The sequence below is a fragment of the Harpegnathos saltator genome, unplaced genomic scaffold, assembly GCF_003227715.2.
Source record: "Harpegnathos saltator strain DR-91 unplaced genomic scaffold, Hsal_v8.6 scaffold174, whole genome shotgun sequence".
NCBI classification, from domain to species: domain Eukaryota; kingdom Metazoa; phylum Arthropoda; class Insecta; order Hymenoptera; family Formicidae; genus Harpegnathos; species Harpegnathos saltator.
This window is the reverse complement of record NW_020229955.1, coordinates 643360-660287: the sequence shown is the minus strand read 5'-3', so window position 1 is coordinate 660287 and position 16928 is coordinate 643360. Positions and strand designations below refer to the sequence as shown.

Here is a 16928-nt window from a genome sequence, read left to right as displayed (position 1 = left end):
AACGTCAAGAACTGAATATTTGAACAAATAACGAACTGAAACGACTAGCAATGTTACACAAATATAATTGTACTTTGCAATAAGCATATCTACATAGTTTTATGTAATTTTTTATATCTTTAACAAACGCGTGATTATTACAAAATTTGGTGAAAAACATTACTAGTATTTACAAGAAAATATACAGACATATGTTTAAAGTGACTCAACTTTAGATATCATTCATTGTTAGATTGAAACACGTGGCATTCGGTGGCATAAGGATGTATGGTGGTGTTGTCTCATCATGTGGATAGTCCGGAATTACTCGAGAGACGTTAAAACTCTGTAAATATGAAATGGAACATATGAAAAATTATACATTAATAACCGTTGCTCACACTGGCTTGATCACTGATGTACAGAACTGGCTCAAACATAAGAAATTTTTCAGAGTGTTAATTCAAGAGTATTACACAGACGTTTAATAATTATCTTATTTATTTCAATTATAATTAAAAATATCTATAATATATATATATATATATATATATACACATATTTTTATATATTTTGTACAGTTTACTTTTATTTTGCATGAGAAGACTGGCACACAAACATACTTTGGAATCAAAAAATATTTCACATTCTTCACTACATGAGAAACCAGGAAGACAAAAGTTCAAACGTAAATCGCTAAATTGTTCGACTTACATATCTTTTATGCATAGCCAAGCAAAAAGTGCAAACTTGCGATCTCGTCGAGCAAATGCCGCTATTCTCCAGGAGGCGCGAGCAAGGTTGATCTATCGCACCCACAATGAGTATGGCATCCAAGTGACTGATGTAACTGCTGGCTAGCCTGAGAGTCTCTATTTTCGATAACTTCCTGTCCGCCGGCTCGGTTGGAATCAGTGTCCTCAGAGCACTGAAAGCCGTGTTCACGCTGCACAACGAAGATCGCATTTCTTCACTTGTACACCTGTGTCCCAGCAACCCAAAAAGTATTTCGCTCGCAATGCGATCATTTTTATCCGTTATCCGTATATCTATCTCGCTTACTAGGCTTGCGTGTCGTCAGTGCATTTACATCAACTAAAAGACTAACGGTCTTGCAGAAAAATGAATTGAAGAACTTATTTCTTAAACTGTCTTCAATGACTCTTTCGTCCGTGCTGTTGAGAGATTTAAATTGTACCATAAAAACTACAGAAAATATACCAGTTCAAGACATACAATATTCGCTTTTTTATAAACATGGATTTGAAGACTAAAGTATTAAAGATTTTATAAAATATAGATCTAAAAACTAAAGTGTTTGCAAGTAAGTTCTCCAATTGCTTATCGAGAAATCACTAATTATCTGAATTCTTTATCCTTTTGAGACGACAAGGAGTAGTTCGAATAATCATCTATGCAAACATGTCTTACACTTCGTCATTTGTGATTGCGATAACAGTCACATCAATGTCACGAAAATATAATTTTTCGCAAATTGCTCTTCACCTATGAGTGCGGTCCCTCTCTCGAGCGTTTGCTTGATACCGTTGCTTCGTCGATTCTTCTTTCTTGCGCGTTGCCATGTTCCGATTTTCTTCCAATATTTGATGACCACGATCTCTCGCGATAACAACGCTTTCGCCGACTGCTCGCTATGACAACGTCTCCGTCAATGAGAGAAACCGACCCACAGCCTCTTCCCGTTCCTCCGGAATATGGAGTTTCCTCATCTCTCTGCTCTCCTCCTCCCTTACTCTCCCTCTTTCACTCAGCCGATTCTGAGCACACACGTGAGCAGCATGTGTGTGGAATCAGGGGCGGAGGAAAGTCTTCCCCTCTTTCTTTCTCCTCTTCGGCTCTTCCTTTTCCTTTTCTTTTTTTATTTATTCATCCGGTTTCTATTGCATCACGTTACAAATACGACAAAGAAAATAAGAAGCGAAAGTAAATTTATACAAATCATAGACATAGATTTATATAAATCAAATTTGTATCTTAAAGGACGATTACTCACTACCGAAGCACCGAAAGTACCAAAGTGAACCTTGAATTTGTAAAAACAAATGTTATTGCCTTTATGCAAACGCAGTTATTTCATTCGCTGTAAGCATTCGAAGTCTTTCACATTCTAGTTTTGTATTTACAGCTCAATACACACATATTGTACGTAGTAACTCGATTTATGATCCATGTGACTCGATTCATCCCTGCGATATACGTTCTGCGTATGTGATCCTCACACACGCGCGCACACTTTCATACTTAGTACATGAGTGATGCATTCCATGTAAAGTGGTCTGCGGCTGCGTTTCGCATTAAGCTGTGTAAAAACGTAGATGACCATAGGGACTGAGCGGTGGAGTAGGGTAAGGGAGACAAATTCCATCTGCAAAACTAATTAGCGTCCCGTCACGGCGTTTCTATCCCCCCCCCTCTCTCTCTCTCTTTCCTTCTTTCTCGTCGCATATTTACCAATTTCATCAGTTTTGTACATACAATTACACGCCGAAACGCTACAAAAATTAACCGTGCGTGTTAAATTCACTTATTTATCGCAACATCGGCGAGACGAATACTGGGACTTGGGCGATTTAATTATCTCGAGTGATAATTTTATATATATGTGTATATATATATATATATATATATATATATATATATATATATATATATATATGTAAAATCATCGGAAACGCAGAAGAGGAAATGCAACGAAAAAATGTCGAATCACACACACATACACACTCGAGAGTTTCGTATGAAAAGTTTACTCAATTAGATAATCAGGGTACAATAAATCAGTTACACAGCATGTTTATGTTTCTGATCATGCGGTGGTCACGTATTTCAACAATCGATACCGTTGACGACATATTACGTGGAAACATTCGCTGGCTAAGACAAAATCTTCCGGTAATTTGCGGATTTATCCTCGACTGCTTTGTATGTGTTGTATGTATCCTTTCCATTTAATTTCGTTTATCATCGATCAGCGTTGCGTGCGCGCACACAAACATAAATATATATGCACGTTAGTAAAAACCACCGAAGGTTTGCATCTTTCAACGGAAAGATATCTTAAAGAGTACGTATCGAAAATATACAAGTTTGATAGATTAAGAAAGTAATAGCGAAACTTATAGATTATATTTTTTTTTATGCGACTATAATCGAACGAATTGTAATTCGTGCAATTTTTACAGAACGCTCTAATGCAGTCGACTGTATGATTGCGTAAGCAAGCACACTCGTACTCGCTTCTTTTCATTTTACGTACACGTACTACGTTTTTTATGCGTTATTACAAGTACTTAAAATAATGAAAAAGTACCGACGTAAAAAGATATACAAGCTGTTCCATTTGCAGTAAACACGCGGCATCAGCCCTCCCCTCATCGATTTCTCCAATATTTCTTTATACATCTCAAACTGTATAGAAAAGCAATAAAATGATAACTAAACGCGATTATTATTAAACGCTTCAATATCTCGCGCTGAATTTGCACTATTTTCTGAAGAACATGTAAATATGATAATAAATAAATATATAAATTGTTATATGTGTGTGTATAATGCAGAATAAATCGATGATAAATTTTAGTTTTATCTGCATTTATTGATCTTATATGATATACTTACCATTGTGGTAATGTTATGCGTATGATTTCACTGTTTAATCGTGATTAAAACAATAGAAACGGTGAATGTCGTTTCTTCGTTTGTTCTTCGAGCAAATTTAATTTCTACAACTTGAAATATATAAAGTATGAGATTTTCGGAATCGTTGAGGAGATTCTTATATATTTATACTACTCGTCCCAAAATCCTTCAACTTATTGCCGCGTCTTATCTATATTTCTTTCTTTTTCGTTTCCATATAATAATATAATAATAATAATAATAATAATAATAATAATAATAATAATAAAATAACGCACATTTCTCTATTTACGAGAACAAATAGCAAAAAATATATATATACATATATATATATGTATGTATGTATGTATATGTATATATATCTACATGCACATGGAAGGATTAAAAACCGCAGTATAATCCCCCCCTCCGTACAAGCACTTTGGCATATATGCACCATTGCTTAAAATCGGACGAAAAAACAAGATCAATAAAATCAATCGATTGACACGTAAAATACCATAAAAAAATTTGAAAATACTTCACGTATCAAATGTTCGTCATTTTTGTATAAATGTTAATCTCTCCGTTTCTCTTTCTGCCGCTCTGACGATGCCAGATTGTTCTGTAACGTTCGGGGGTTAAAATATCTCGACGTGATATTTACAATAGCGAGTTACATTGATCACTCTCGCTGTGTATGCATATATGAGTGTGTATATATTTCTTCCTTTAAATATGTCTGAAAGACCATAAAAATATTTTCTGATCTTAGCTTTTAAAATTACAGAGGATATTTATATATATATGTATATATATATATATATATATATGTGTGTGTGTGTGTGTGTGTGTGTGTGTGTGTATATGTATATATATATACACACACACACATGCGTTATGTGTTATGCGTTATGTATAAATTACTCCGTGGTATCAGAAGAACGTTCCCATTGCATATACATACACAACATGATGTATCACGCACTTCAGGTTTCTATCGACATGCCTAAACGATATCAAGACTATATGTATATGTATTTATATAAATAAAAAACATGTGCACAAGTTTAGGGACGCGATCCACGTGCTGCTTCATCCAGTACGCGAATTTTGAGCTCGCGCTCACGCTGTTGTCTAAAAAACACCCTTCGTTAGTCCGATAATACCGCTCTAGATCATGAGTTATAACAAAAATCAAGCAAGTTTTTACTTATTGTTATCAAGGCACGAACCTTATGTACTCCTCGTGGGCGACGATGGATGGGTGCGGTGGGAAACGCTCGCGCTCTATCATAAGGTGTCGTTGAAATTGTTCATGATGTGCAGCCATGTCTGCGTACGGTCTTCCCAGCAGCTCGGCCGGATGCAGCGCGAGAGCTGGATCGCGCGGCATCAAACCGGGTCGAGGATAATTGGCGCTGGCTGCAGCTATGGACAAAGATGACCATGTTGGAAAACTGAACACAGTCGAGTCGTGCGCTGTGAGAACACATCAACTATACATATAATATAGACTCCTTTCACAATAATATACCATACACATAACAATGTCTCGTATAATATACGTTTGAGAAGCATATGTGTTCGTGACAATCGCGATGACTCATGACAGTCTCGTGTGATATGTATTCTTTTTGGGAAACGTTTAGCTCGTTCGACTCGCAGAGATAGAAGGAATTGCGACGAACTCCTAGCGTAAAGGCTATCTATCTCAAAGCGTCTCAGAGACGTTACTTCTCATTTTGCAAACACACGCACGCACGCGCACACGCACAGTCGCGCCTGCACCTCGACGACACTCACGCGTACACTCGCACTTGCACCTGACGGCGATAAGCGACTGACCGGAAGTCAGAGTCGAGGACTCCTGAGAGATTCGCAGGCGCGCCGACGGTAAGGGTGCGCGAGAAAGGAGGATCGCCTTGACCTAGACGGTGTAGGTGTAGGTTCAGGTCGATCAATGAGAAACACACGGTTGCCTCCGTTATTCGACGAGCGATAAATGCGAGGAACGGAAAACTCTTTGTTTAAGAAGCTTAAGAAGAAGAACATCCTGTGTGTAGGACCTACCAGGCAGAGGAAATCCAGCCGCAGCCGCAGCGGCTTCCTGCTGTTGCTGAGCCTGTTGCTGGGCCTGTTGCTGTCCCGGATGTAAGTGCAAGTGCGTATGCGCATGCGTATGCGCGTGAGTGTGAGCGTGATACTCAGGAGAGATGCCAGCCATCTGTAACCTGACCATCGGGTCAGCGGCCAGAGCCAGTCGCTCTTCGAGCTGACCATGGTGGTGTGCCGCCACGGGATGGCCAGCCCCTCCAGCCGCTGGCCCCCCACCGGCTGCAGTCGGTATTCCTAAACCCGACAGTGCTTCGATCACATAACTCGGTCATCACTGACATATGATTCTTATGCCGGATTTCTTCAACTCCGGTTAACACCATCGTGTTAACGGTCGTGTAATTACATTCAGGCAAAAATAAAAACGTAATAGCTTTTTACGAACGTTTCCTTGCGAAGGTGCATCGTGTCACCGGCGAAACATGACGCCCAGACAAGCAGCCGAGATCCTTACGGGTCGAGTTAACCGACGCTGAAGAAATCGGCGGAAATTAATTCAGATTTAAATATCTAGCCAGCTACTTCGTATCTTCAATGCCCCTGTGATATCTTTCTCCGCCTCTCCTTCCCTCCCCTTACACACACCCACACACATACATACATACATACACACATACACGCATACACACACACACACACACTCTCTCTCTCTCTCTTTCTCTCTCTATCTCTCGATCTGTATAACTTCACCTCTCTCGCGACCTACCAATCTTTCCTTCTACTATGTCATACTTTGTATCGCTAAATTAAGTTCAATATTGAAAAGCACTGTACGATTGTACGATTGTGGACGGATAGTCGACGGATATTCCTACTTCTACCTCGGCGAGACATGACAAATTTGATGATGAACAATTACCTAGCCTTTCCAAACGTTCACGTTCCAGCTGGCTGGGACCCGGAGGAGCACCGTAGAGACCAAATTGATGCAAGGCTTGAGGGGGACCGGATGGGCCTGCTAAACCAGCAGCGTAACGTCGGTGTATCTCCAGCCAGTGTGGATCAACCGGTGCCGGCATTGGTCTGGGTGTGCCCTTCAGCAGTTCTTCCTTCAAGCGATCATTCAACTCCCGTTCGCGTAACTCGCGTATCTCACGCTCACGCTTCTCTCGCTCGAGATGTTCCAACTCCAAGCGTTGCGCAGCGGCCTCACGGCCATACAGGTAATGCAACATCGGGTCCGTGGGAGCCGGATGTCTGGCAGGTGAAAAGGCAGCGTGCGGCCTCGCATATTCGGACAATTGCCTGAGAGCTGGAGTATCCGCGTATGAGCCAGGTCGCGTCGCGTATCTGTCGTACGGTGAGACAACAGGTTCGAGAGGTCCACGACTTGGCGGTTTGCAAGTCTCCGGCTGTTTTTCCGGTGTCGTCATTTTCCTGGCTTGTTGAGCAGCTGCGGCGGCACGATCGCGTTCCTCTCGTTCACGCTCCGCCTGTTTCCTGGTGCGTTCCTCGCGTTTTCTCGCGAGCTTCGAATCCGGTACAGGCTTGAACACCAAATCAGTGCGCGTGCACGAATTATTCTCACCGCGATTCCAATGCCGCAGGAAAATCGCCGACTGGGAACGGTGGCACTCGGAATCTTCGATGCGTGGCTCGGGCGACGGTCCTCGCGGACTGGCCGGTTCGTCAGGTTCCGGCTCCATATCCTGCTCGATCTTCGGTTCTTGCACGATCGGGGGCTGCTGCGGTTGCGGTGGACGATGGTGATGATGTGCAGAACTGGTGGACGTTAGGCACGTTGCTGAGACCATTGAAGGTTTGCGTTGGCTTGACCCGTGCGATGAAGAATGACTGTGAGAACTATGGGAGGATATAGTGAGCAGCTTGTCGTGGTGCAGAGTAGTCGCTTGGTGCATACTGGACGAGTGGTGATGAGAGGCGATCAGATTCTCGCCCTCTTCTCTCGTGGTAACACTAGAGCTGGTACTCGCATGATGAGCGGTCATCATAGTGCTGCTCTCTTGGCTCCTCTGCGGTGAAGGCGGTGGTATGGCATGTGGAACCGGACCGTACGTGTACGGCGGGAAGGATGGATAACCTGCTACAGCCCCGTAACCCGGATACGCGTGCGGATGATACGCATGCATTCCAAACAGCGTATGGTGTACGAGATGAGGGTGAAACGGGTGAGCCATATGCGGGCTCGGTTGCTGTGCGGGATGCATCACCGGTTGAGGTATAGAGCTAGGAGGCGGGGGCAAGTTCGGTGTCGGCGTCGGCGTCGGCGTCGGCGAAGCCGCAACAGGCTGAAGCTGCGGCACCAATGCGGGAGCAGAGTTCTGCACCGAATGCTTGCTCGGCGTAGGCGGTTTGCTCGCACCGTCCGGATCCTTCTTGATATTATCCAGACTCGGGCCTGGAAACGCGGAACTCTGGAAGCCCGGCACTTTGACCTCCTTTAGACTTTGCAGGGGATCTGGTTCCGGTGGAATTATCTCCTGTTTGATCTTCAAGTTCTGCGGCTCCATCGGCGGTGTACCGGCCAGATTGTAAATACCCGTAGGTTTATCCATCGACAGCATACCACCGGGTTGTAGCGACTGGAACAGATTACTCGGTTCATTCGAGCGCTCGGGTTCGTTACTTTCCGTACGTTCCGAGTGCCTGTCTGACGTCATTCGCTCCGACTGTCGCAGACTGTCGCGCGCTCGTTCGCTCGGTAACCTGTCGTCCGCGGAGATTCTGTCGGCACCTCTGCCTTCGGACGACATGACGGTCAAACCAAGCGGTTGCGGCGAACTCGGCATCGGCGGTGCGATTTGCGACATCTGACCGATCGGTCCCATGCCAGTCGGTATTTGGCTCTGCGAGATGTTAAGATTCAACGGCGGCCCCGACATACTTTGCGGCGGCAAAGCTTGCGCGCCGCTCGACATGCTGTCCGCATGGGCGCGGAGGTTTGGTCCCATGTTCGGCGGTGCGTTCGGCACCATGTTAGGCACCAATTGCGGTGGCATACTTTGCGACAGATTCTGCGGCACATTTTGCACCGGGGGCGGCGGCGGCGGCGGCTGCGGTTGCGGCTGCACATTGTTCGTTGCGTATTGCATACTGAGACCCGCCGGTAATCCACCGGTAACGTTCTGCTGTTGACCAGGCGATATCACAGGGATGCCCTGCGAACTCACCGGCATGGACTGTGAACCACCCGCGATGCCAGTGACAGGTGGTAGACTCTGCGACAAATTGCGTACCGCGGCATCGGCCGACTGTACAGGAGCCACCAGCGGCTGCGACACGCTGAGGTTCAATTGTCCTTGCTCGGGTTCCTTGGTGTCGTCGTTGGAAGTCGGCGGTGACACCACAGACTCCATCGGAACCAACGGCTCCAACTTGAGCGGTTGATTCATGGCTAACGGCGGCACGGAGTCCTCCATCTGATGATCCACCACCTTGCTTTGATCCACCAGCGGTTCTGCTTCCAGCAAGACCGGCGGTTTCTTCTCTAAACTGTGTATCACCGGCACGGAGATCGGTAGACTCTGGATAACGGCTGGCACAGGAGTGGACACTGGCGTCGGCTCGGAGGGGGGTTCCTCGGGGGTTGTAACGGCTGGACTACTAACAGGCTCTTCCGTGGCTACGCCAGCGACCGTCGGCGTGGTTGGTTGATTCTCGTTCGTGTCAGCCTCCGTTTCCCTCTCCGGTTCGTCCATCAGGGAATTACTGTCTGTCGTGAGTGACTCGGACGGGCTTTCGGCGCGATCGCCGCCGCCGACGCGCTTTCGCTTCTGCGCGTCTTTGTCGTCGTCGACGTCGTCCGGTTGTGAACGCTTCTGCGTACCCTTCTTGGGCGTCTCCACTTTGCTGGACGATTTCTTCTTACTCTTATCGGGTGATTGCTGCTGCTGCTGTTGCTGCTGCTGCTGCTTCTCTTGGTCGGGCGTGTCAGTGCCACCGGTGCGTCGCGGTCTCGCTGGTCTCGGTGTCTCCTTGGCTTTGTTGCGCGTACGCATTCTACCAGGACTCTCCGGTGATTCCGCCGGAACTGGGCGGAACAGATAAGGCGGCGCAGGCGGCAGCTCGCCGGTTTTCTTCAAATGCGCACGGCATTCCGTACAGAGAAGTAGCCGATCCTTGCCGGCCACCTGATAGTCCTTCGAACTGGTGGAGAAGCAATGTTGACACGAGTGAGCCGTACCGTTCGTATTAGTGTCGCGAGAATCACTATCCTCTTCAGAGTTATCGTCCTCCGTTACGGAGCTGATTTCTCCACCAGGGTTGTGACTGGCCGGCGTGCCGACTGGCACGCTCTCGGCCTCGGACGCAGGCTCCTTCGTGTTGACGTTTGCCGTTGGCGCTGTATCCTTTGTAGGCGTCGGCACCTCCTCTTTGGGAGTGCCGGCACGGGAGTTCCGCGTATTACGGATCCTTCGCAGTGAGCTCTGCCGGCGCCGACGGTGTGGCCTATTGTTATTGGCACCAGGCGTCTTTTTCCACAAGTAGTAGAACTCGACCAATTCCGGCTATACAAAGACCCGAGTCAAACGACGAAATGGATTTTCCTACTGCTTTGTAACGATTTCTCGTTCGATATGAAGTATGAAAGGTAGGTAGGTAAAAGTTTATCTTGTCAGGTAAAACGTAAAACGCAAAGCAACAACCTTTCGAACGTTTCCCTCACATAGATTTTCCCTTGCGATACCGAAAAACAGAAAGAAAACTTTACAAGAGACCTCAAGCTGATCTGAAAAAGATGAAGATTGCTCTTCGCAAATGTATTTGCGCTTAATTTTGTTCCCGTATACTTCTCTCTTTCGTCCTAATAAATACGAAAAGAGCATCTTGGAAAGAGAGAGGGCTCGATGGAGATACGGAGATACCGTGTATTTCTCTTCAAGTGTCTTACCGTGTCTTTGTGCGGCAGAAGATCCTTCCTAATGCGTGAAAAATTCTTCCCAAATTGCCGTAAACCCTTGACGAATCGCTTCTACGGTTCAACAACGACAATCCGTCACTTCTTCTGTTCTACGGAAAGCCGACAACGGTCACGCTGAGAGAGAGAGTGATATACTTACGGTCTCTTCCTCGGACCATTTCTTGTCGATGCCTTTAGGTACTGGACATTTGACGAGAGCCTGAAGTGCCCTACCGGGATCATAGCCAGAGTCATGCAGAATGTCCAGAGCATTGATGGTAGTGTCGTCTCGAGACGCCGCCACGCAACCATCGTCCGGGGATCCGCCGTCACACATACCGGCGAAAGCGGCCATAGACCGAGCCGCCCTCAGGTACATGAGAAGATCCCCGTCCAATGCCATGGCCGGGACCCATCTTAGCTCCTCGCGCTCCTTGGAGAATTCTGGATCGGGTAGCAGCTCGCCGGGTGGTATACCCGGCCGATACTCAGGCAAACGGGCCTGACAAGAAACCAACTCCTGTAAATCCCAAAAAATTCGGGATTGCGCGCGGTTAGCACCGATATGCCGAAGCGAGTTAGTAGTCACGCACCTATGCTCCGGCTTGCCCTCTCAAGCGGTTATCACCGCATTAGCCCAAATTCTAACGTGTTATACTCGGAAGAACGCCCCTCTCTCTCTCTCTCTCTCTCTCTCTCTCTCTCTCTCTCTCTCTCTATCTCTCTCTCTCTCTCTCTATCCATCTATCTATCTTTCATGTGTCTTTTGTTCGCTCGCCGCTTTATCTCTCTCTAGTCTCGTTTGTACAGAACGTGAATGATAAATCTCGGTGTCTCCTTGTTATCGCTTTCCCTTCTCGATTATCCCACGGACAACGATAATCGCACTCTCTGCGTACTCTGCGTACGATTCGTCGAGGTACACAGACCGGCGTATAATAACCTCGTTAATAATAACACTCGGAGAGAGAGACGCTACGCGATTTTCAACTACATCAACAAACGCGCGCGTAGAAGACTGTATAGTGATTCCGACGGTACGAGCATCGAGGTGATTATGCCGATCTGTGTACACGTTCGCACTCGAAAGCACACACGCGCGTACTTCGCATTACGAAATTCTGTGTCGGAAGTCCAAGATAATTACGGGGGTTAAAGATAGAAGTTACGTATCTACGCGACTCCGTGTAACTTGCGTAATGTATTTATCGAGTGTTACTTATATTCGCGCGGTGATAATTCACGACGAATGTTTGTCACGAAGCTGTTCCCGGCGAGACGACGGCAAAATTCGACCGCGGGGAGGGCCGCGGGGAAGGAAGGGGGGGGGAAAGTAAAAGCGACAAACGGACGATTTACGAGCTATCGATTAGTCACGGCTAAGTCACGGCAACGGACACGGTGCCTCAATGATCCCGTAGTTCGACGAAATTCTATTGACATTACCTCGACTACGATTTACGCATACACCGAGTCTCGGGGACCCAGCAAATTACCTTCCACGATCACTTCGGCCAATCTGGAATCGGTTCTTTTCTCGACGAACAAGTCGCTTGACGCGATCTCTCAATTTTCATCGTAATTATGATTTTAATCATTTTAATCATATCATTTTGATCACAATTGTTGCAACTGATGTACGACACGTGTCGAATATTTTTCGACACAGCAGTCGATCCTCGAGAAAGGATCCTCGAGATTTAACGAAAACTCTGACGCATCTTTGCCATTTGCAAATAAAGAACTATCTAGTACCGATCTCGCTCCTGACCCGATCAGTCGAGAGAATCATCGGTCAGCGCATAAGAAAATCTCGATTCCAAATCGGTGCTCGCGCCGATCACAGATGGTTCAAGTAAGCAATGGAGAATAATTGTTGTATGATAAACAGAGTTGTAAAGTAGTAAAGCAGAGGCGAGTTGATCTGCTTATTGACTGACTGATGGATCATTCGATCGATCGCTCGAGTTACACTTCACCGTGACTGAATACCACTCCAAAATGAAGAAAGCGCAATCTCTCACGTCAGATATAAACTATACAATTATTATCCTCATGCATCGCTCTCAGGTATGTATATGTACATGTGTGTATTTACGCACAGCTGATGTACCGCTCGCGAGGGTTGAGAGGACGTTCCTCGCGCGGCTGATATATCGGACGAGTAAAACGAATGATCCTCGAGCCGATTTTTTGACGGAACGAGCGCAATTGGCGCATGCTGAAAGCATGCCCGGTGCGACAACTATTACAACAAGTATTACCGAGAGAGAGCTTGACGAGTGACGTTTCACGTTTTTTTTTCTTTTTGCGCGAGAAAAATCGCCATTTGTACTTGAAACATCCGAAGCTCTCCGATAGCGGATAAGTGCGTTAGTTGAACCATCGGATTGACTAGTGAGTAGATTAGACCGGCGATTTTCACGGCGATACGGCTCGTCAATTTGCATTCTGCCACAATCTTGTGTACCTCGCACACCTACAGTGTAAATCGTAGAACCTGCGAGTTAAGCGCGTCGGCGTACGTCTCGCAATTGGCGCGATCGTCACCTCCAAAGTCACCGTGCAACGATCCCTATCTGTGGCTGATGAATTCCACGGATGATGAATGTGCAAATGAGATGACGTGGCCGCGCGTGGAACATTCTTGAAATTTGTATGTGCGTTGCTCAAAGTGTCAAATGTGCTGCTGCCGAGTCATTCGACGACGACAAATGCAAGTTTCCACACGGAGCATATACGATGTTATGCGTGCCGATGCCCGGTCGCCACGTTATCGGTTTTATTGTTTAGACCTCAACTTCAAGACCGATTCCACGCTTCGTACTTTCGAGATTAGATTACAGCGTATTTACGTAACGTTTTCTTTATTATTTCACTGTCGTTGTAAAATGTGCTTTCAGTTTTTATTGACGCCGTTACTTCCCGAGGTTCTTTGTTCTTTTTGTAAGCGCGTGCGTGCTGTTCGGAAGAAACGTGTACCACATACATGTATAAAAAATAACACACACACACACACACACACACACACACACGCACGCACGCACGCACGCACGCACGCACACATTTACACGGATACACACGTACAGGCGCGCATTTTACGGTTATTACGTCTGTTTTTCTTTTTTTTATGTAAAGAGCGTGAAAATTTGCATAATTACTCTTTTTCGTTTGACCGATTTGTGCGAACGATGTCCGCTTAAAAATAGAAAATTATGCTACATGCTCCACGATAAGAAGAGCGGATTATCATTGTCGTGTGGCTATCGCGTGCGCGCGCGCGGCTCTTTCCCGATAATTCGATATCTCTCAGCGGAGAATCAACTCAGTTTCAGTTAATTGACGACTTAATTGCTCGATTAAGCGTGAAATCCACACGTTATTTCCACGACGGTCGCCGATACTTTCTCCGATACATATAATACTTCTCTAATACATATAACACTCTACAGTCTTTTTTTATCTTGCGAAGATCTTGGATCGTGACTAGTATTCAATTGTTCATTATGTAACATAATTTGTTCATTTGTAACATTAAGTTGTTCATTATGTAACAACTGACGTAATAATAACGAGATGCGATGAGGAGGACTCGCGGTTTTTTTTACAAGCGATCCACACACCCCTTACCACGTTAACACACGATGAACAACCGACTACGCTAATTGGACAAGCCTCGAGATAGGCGCACTGTGCGCGATACCACTAAGTAGCAAAAAAAGGTTTTCAAGATGTGCATGCCAAACCTGATGGGAAGGGCCAACCCGAATCTCGCCCTGGGTGCCAGCTGACATCTCCCCCTCCTCCGAAGCTCCGCCGTCTTTCTCCAGCGTTTTGAATGCCTTTGATCTTCGACTTTCAGTAAATTCCTATCATCCACCCCCTGAATAGTTATGTCATCAATACGAGTAAGAAGATCTGACTTGAGGACGATTTGACAGAAAATAGAACATACACTGCTTAACATGCTCGTCATGGTGTCGCAAAGACTGCCGTGGTCGGTCACGAACAAATAACAGAGAGGTATACATTACGTATTTATCTCGCAATGCCAATTTTTTTATTTTACGAAAACAAACGCTAAATCTCCGTTGAATCTTTGGCGAAACTTGACGAATCTTTAACAGTGCACTTGTACATCATCGATACGTGATATCTAAATAAAGAGAAGACACACCGGGGGGACACGAAATGTGTTTGTTCCTATACGCATACCGAGAATATACAAGGCTGAACTCTCTCTTTAGTGTTTAAAAAACAATTACAACAATGTCGCCTACGATAAAGGTAGCTTTAAAGGCGAGAATAAAGGTATCTAACCCATATGAACCCGATTCCGCCCCATACTTGCAAATAGAAACAAAGTTGAGCAAGATACACTTACGCTGTGTTGCATTTATTCGTTCTCGGAGCGATTCGAGAAATTAGACAAAATTATATTCACAGGACGTCCATTCTACATATACATTCTGCTGTATTATACTGTACAATGTATCACTGTACGATGCAGCATGTAATATTTATTCCTGTCTCATTGTTTCTCTTATCTTCTCTCACTCCCTCTCTCTCTCTCTCTCTCTCTCTCTCTCTTTCTTTCGCTCTCTCGCTCTCTCGCTCTCATCCATCTCTTACTCTTCCTCTTTCTCTCTCTCTCTCTCTCTCCCTCTCAGCCATCTCTTGCTCATCCTCTCTCTTTCTCTTTTTAAGTGGTCTTAAGTCACGGTGAAAGCAGTATAAACAGGCTAATTAACAAGCGCGAACAAGCTCTCGACCGCCTCGTCCCTCGCGCGACGCAGAGGAACCGAAAGACGCCGGAAAGGATCCCGCCAGCCCGACCACATTCGACGAGTGGAGCAACTCACGAGCGAAACCGCGAATTCGAGGTCGGTGCCAAGGAAACGTGAGGCGCGAGGAAAGGCGCGATGATCGTCGTCGTGCAAGGTCGTAGTCGCGGCGCACGCACAAATTGGCACGCACACGCACGCATACGGAGAGGAAGAACACGAGCGCGCTGGCACGCACGATATCTCCGCGCGATCGAGATCGAGCGGATCGACTCGCCGCGATAATCGCGTCACGCTGCACAAACACGGCGTCTCGGCGCGAAACTCACGTCCCGCGGGAACGACGGACACGTAATATACGGACGCATGCTCTACGAGGACATCGAGCAACTCACCCGTTGTCTCCGCGGTCCGATCGGCAGCTTCACTCAGCGACGTGCACGCGTCATCGTGCCTCGGCGGAGATGATCTGTTCAGCTCGCTCGCTCGCTCTCTCTCTCTCTTTCTCTCTCTCTCTCTCTCTCGCTCTCTCTCTCTCTCTCTCTCGCTCTCTCTCTCTCTCTCTCTCGCTCTCGCACACTCGCTGCTCTCTCACGCTACGTGAGGATCACTCTGCGGGTCGGCGTAACGCGGCAACGCACCGTCGCGCACCGTGCGACACGGGAATCGTGCGGGCTCTTCGCAACGATCACTTGCTCGCAGAGGTGCCGCGGCGGCGACGACTCATCGACCTCGGTGCCTTCGCTACGGGGATCACTTTCCACAACACCCAAATGCAGCGGCCATAATGCAACGCAACGGTAGCGACGCGGCCGGGCATATTCGGGAAGCAACGTCGACCGTGTTCATGCGCAATTTCGGAACTACTTCCGTTGTGCACCCTCGGCGATGAGCAGGGTGGTCGCAACGTTTAAAAAGAAAAAAATTGACGTCCGAGAGATCGATTGTGCAAAAAGACATTCCCTTCTGTGTGACGATGGATTGCATTCTAGAGAGATCCCTAAAAATGATCGGTGTACTTTTAGTTCATTTCTTTACAACCATGTAGCGTGTGTAAGAAATAGTAACAGTATCTCATATACGAGTCTGTCGTTGGGAGGAAAAGAACAGAATGGAAAGAGATAGCCGTACTGTTTGAAAATAAAAGGATTTACTTTGCTGTTAAATCGAAAAAGATTTTTTAAGTAAATAGAGCACGCCTGACCTGCCGTTGAGTTCTCCATTCGTTTAAGATGGTGGCGGCCCGTAGCGGAGACTTAAAAAAATAATAGAAATAACGGGTCTAACTGAGAAGTAACAAAAGAACCTTTTATCCCTTATTAACATAATTGAACAGCAGATCGGTCAGACTTTTGTCTCAATTTATAAACAGAAAATCCTCCTGTTCTTCTGAGAAGTCTATCTTGACTATTTAAAAAAAAAATCCAACTAAAACTGTCGATATAAGCGTCAATTGCAGAACATCGAGAATATAATCGATTGCTTATCACAGCAGAATCGAATATCGATTCGTTAGTCGAATATTTCTTATCTCTACAGCCAGAGGG

At 46.1% G+C, this 16928-nt stretch overlaps 2 protein-coding genes across 12 annotated transcripts; both read right to left on the bottom strand.

Annotated features, from left to right (window-relative positions):
* Positions 1-133: 133 nt before the first annotated feature.
* Positions 134-1464, bottom strand: LOC112588084 (basic helix-loop-helix transcription factor scleraxis). The gene is made up of 2 exons (XM_025297255.1): positions 694-1464; positions 134-325 (listed from the first exon to the last, which is right to left on the bottom strand). Exons 1-2 carry the CDS (start codon positions 943-945, stop codon positions 212-214), a joined length of 366 nt encoding a protein of 121 aa, XP_025153040.1. The 5' UTR covers positions 946-1464; the 3' UTR covers positions 134-211.
* A 1265-nt stretch (positions 1465-2729) lies between these two features.
* LOC105189558 (arginine-glutamic acid dipeptide repeats protein) lies at positions 2730-16237 on the bottom strand. Of its 11 annotated transcripts, none has more exons than XM_025297246.1 (9): positions 15777-16237; positions 14553-14586; positions 14344-14480; positions 10758-11117; positions 10589-10669; positions 6596-10205; positions 5692-5985; positions 4854-5049; positions 2730-4755 (listed from the first exon to the last, which is right to left on the bottom strand). In XM_025297246.1, the coding sequence occupies exons 3-9, from the start codon at positions 14389-14391 to the stop codon at positions 4689-4691; spliced, it is 4656 nt and encodes a 1551-aa protein (XP_025153031.1). In that variant the 5' UTR covers positions 14392-14480; positions 14553-14586; positions 15777-16237; the 3' UTR covers positions 2730-4688. The 11 variants fall into 11 exon arrangements, with proteins under 11 accessions (XP_025153031.1, XP_025153034.1, XP_025153030.1 ...); XM_025297249.1 differs by having other exon boundaries at positions 10758-11099; XM_025297245.1 differs by lacking the exon at positions 14553-14586.
* Between the last annotated feature and the right edge of the window lie 691 nt (positions 16238-16928).

What these genes read in the sequence shown, in the direction of transcription:
- LOC112588084 (XM_025297255.1), bottom strand. Translation starts at nt 945, where the DNA reads ATGCGATCTTCGTTGTGCAGCGTGAACACGGCTTTCAGTGCTCTGAGG. An exon ending in TGGCTATGCATAAAAGATAT is followed by an intron (nt 326 to 693) that starts GTAAGTCGAACA and finishes TCATATTTACAG; the next exon opens with AGTTTTAACGTCTCTCGAGT.
- LOC105189558 (XM_025297246.1), bottom strand. Translation starts at nt 14,391, where the DNA reads ATGTCAGCTGGCACCCAGGGCGAGATTCGGGTTGGCCCTTCCCATCAG. An exon ending in GGGTTGGCCCTTCCCATCAG is followed by an intron (nt 11,118 to 14,343) that starts GTTTGGCATGCA and finishes TGGGATTTACAG; the next exon opens with GAGTTGGTTTCTTGTCAGGC. An exon ending in GCCCACGAGGAGTACATAAG is followed by an intron (nt 4,756 to 4,853) that starts GTTCGTGCCTTG and finishes GGTGTTTTTTAG; the next exon opens with ACAACAGCGTGAGCGCGAGC.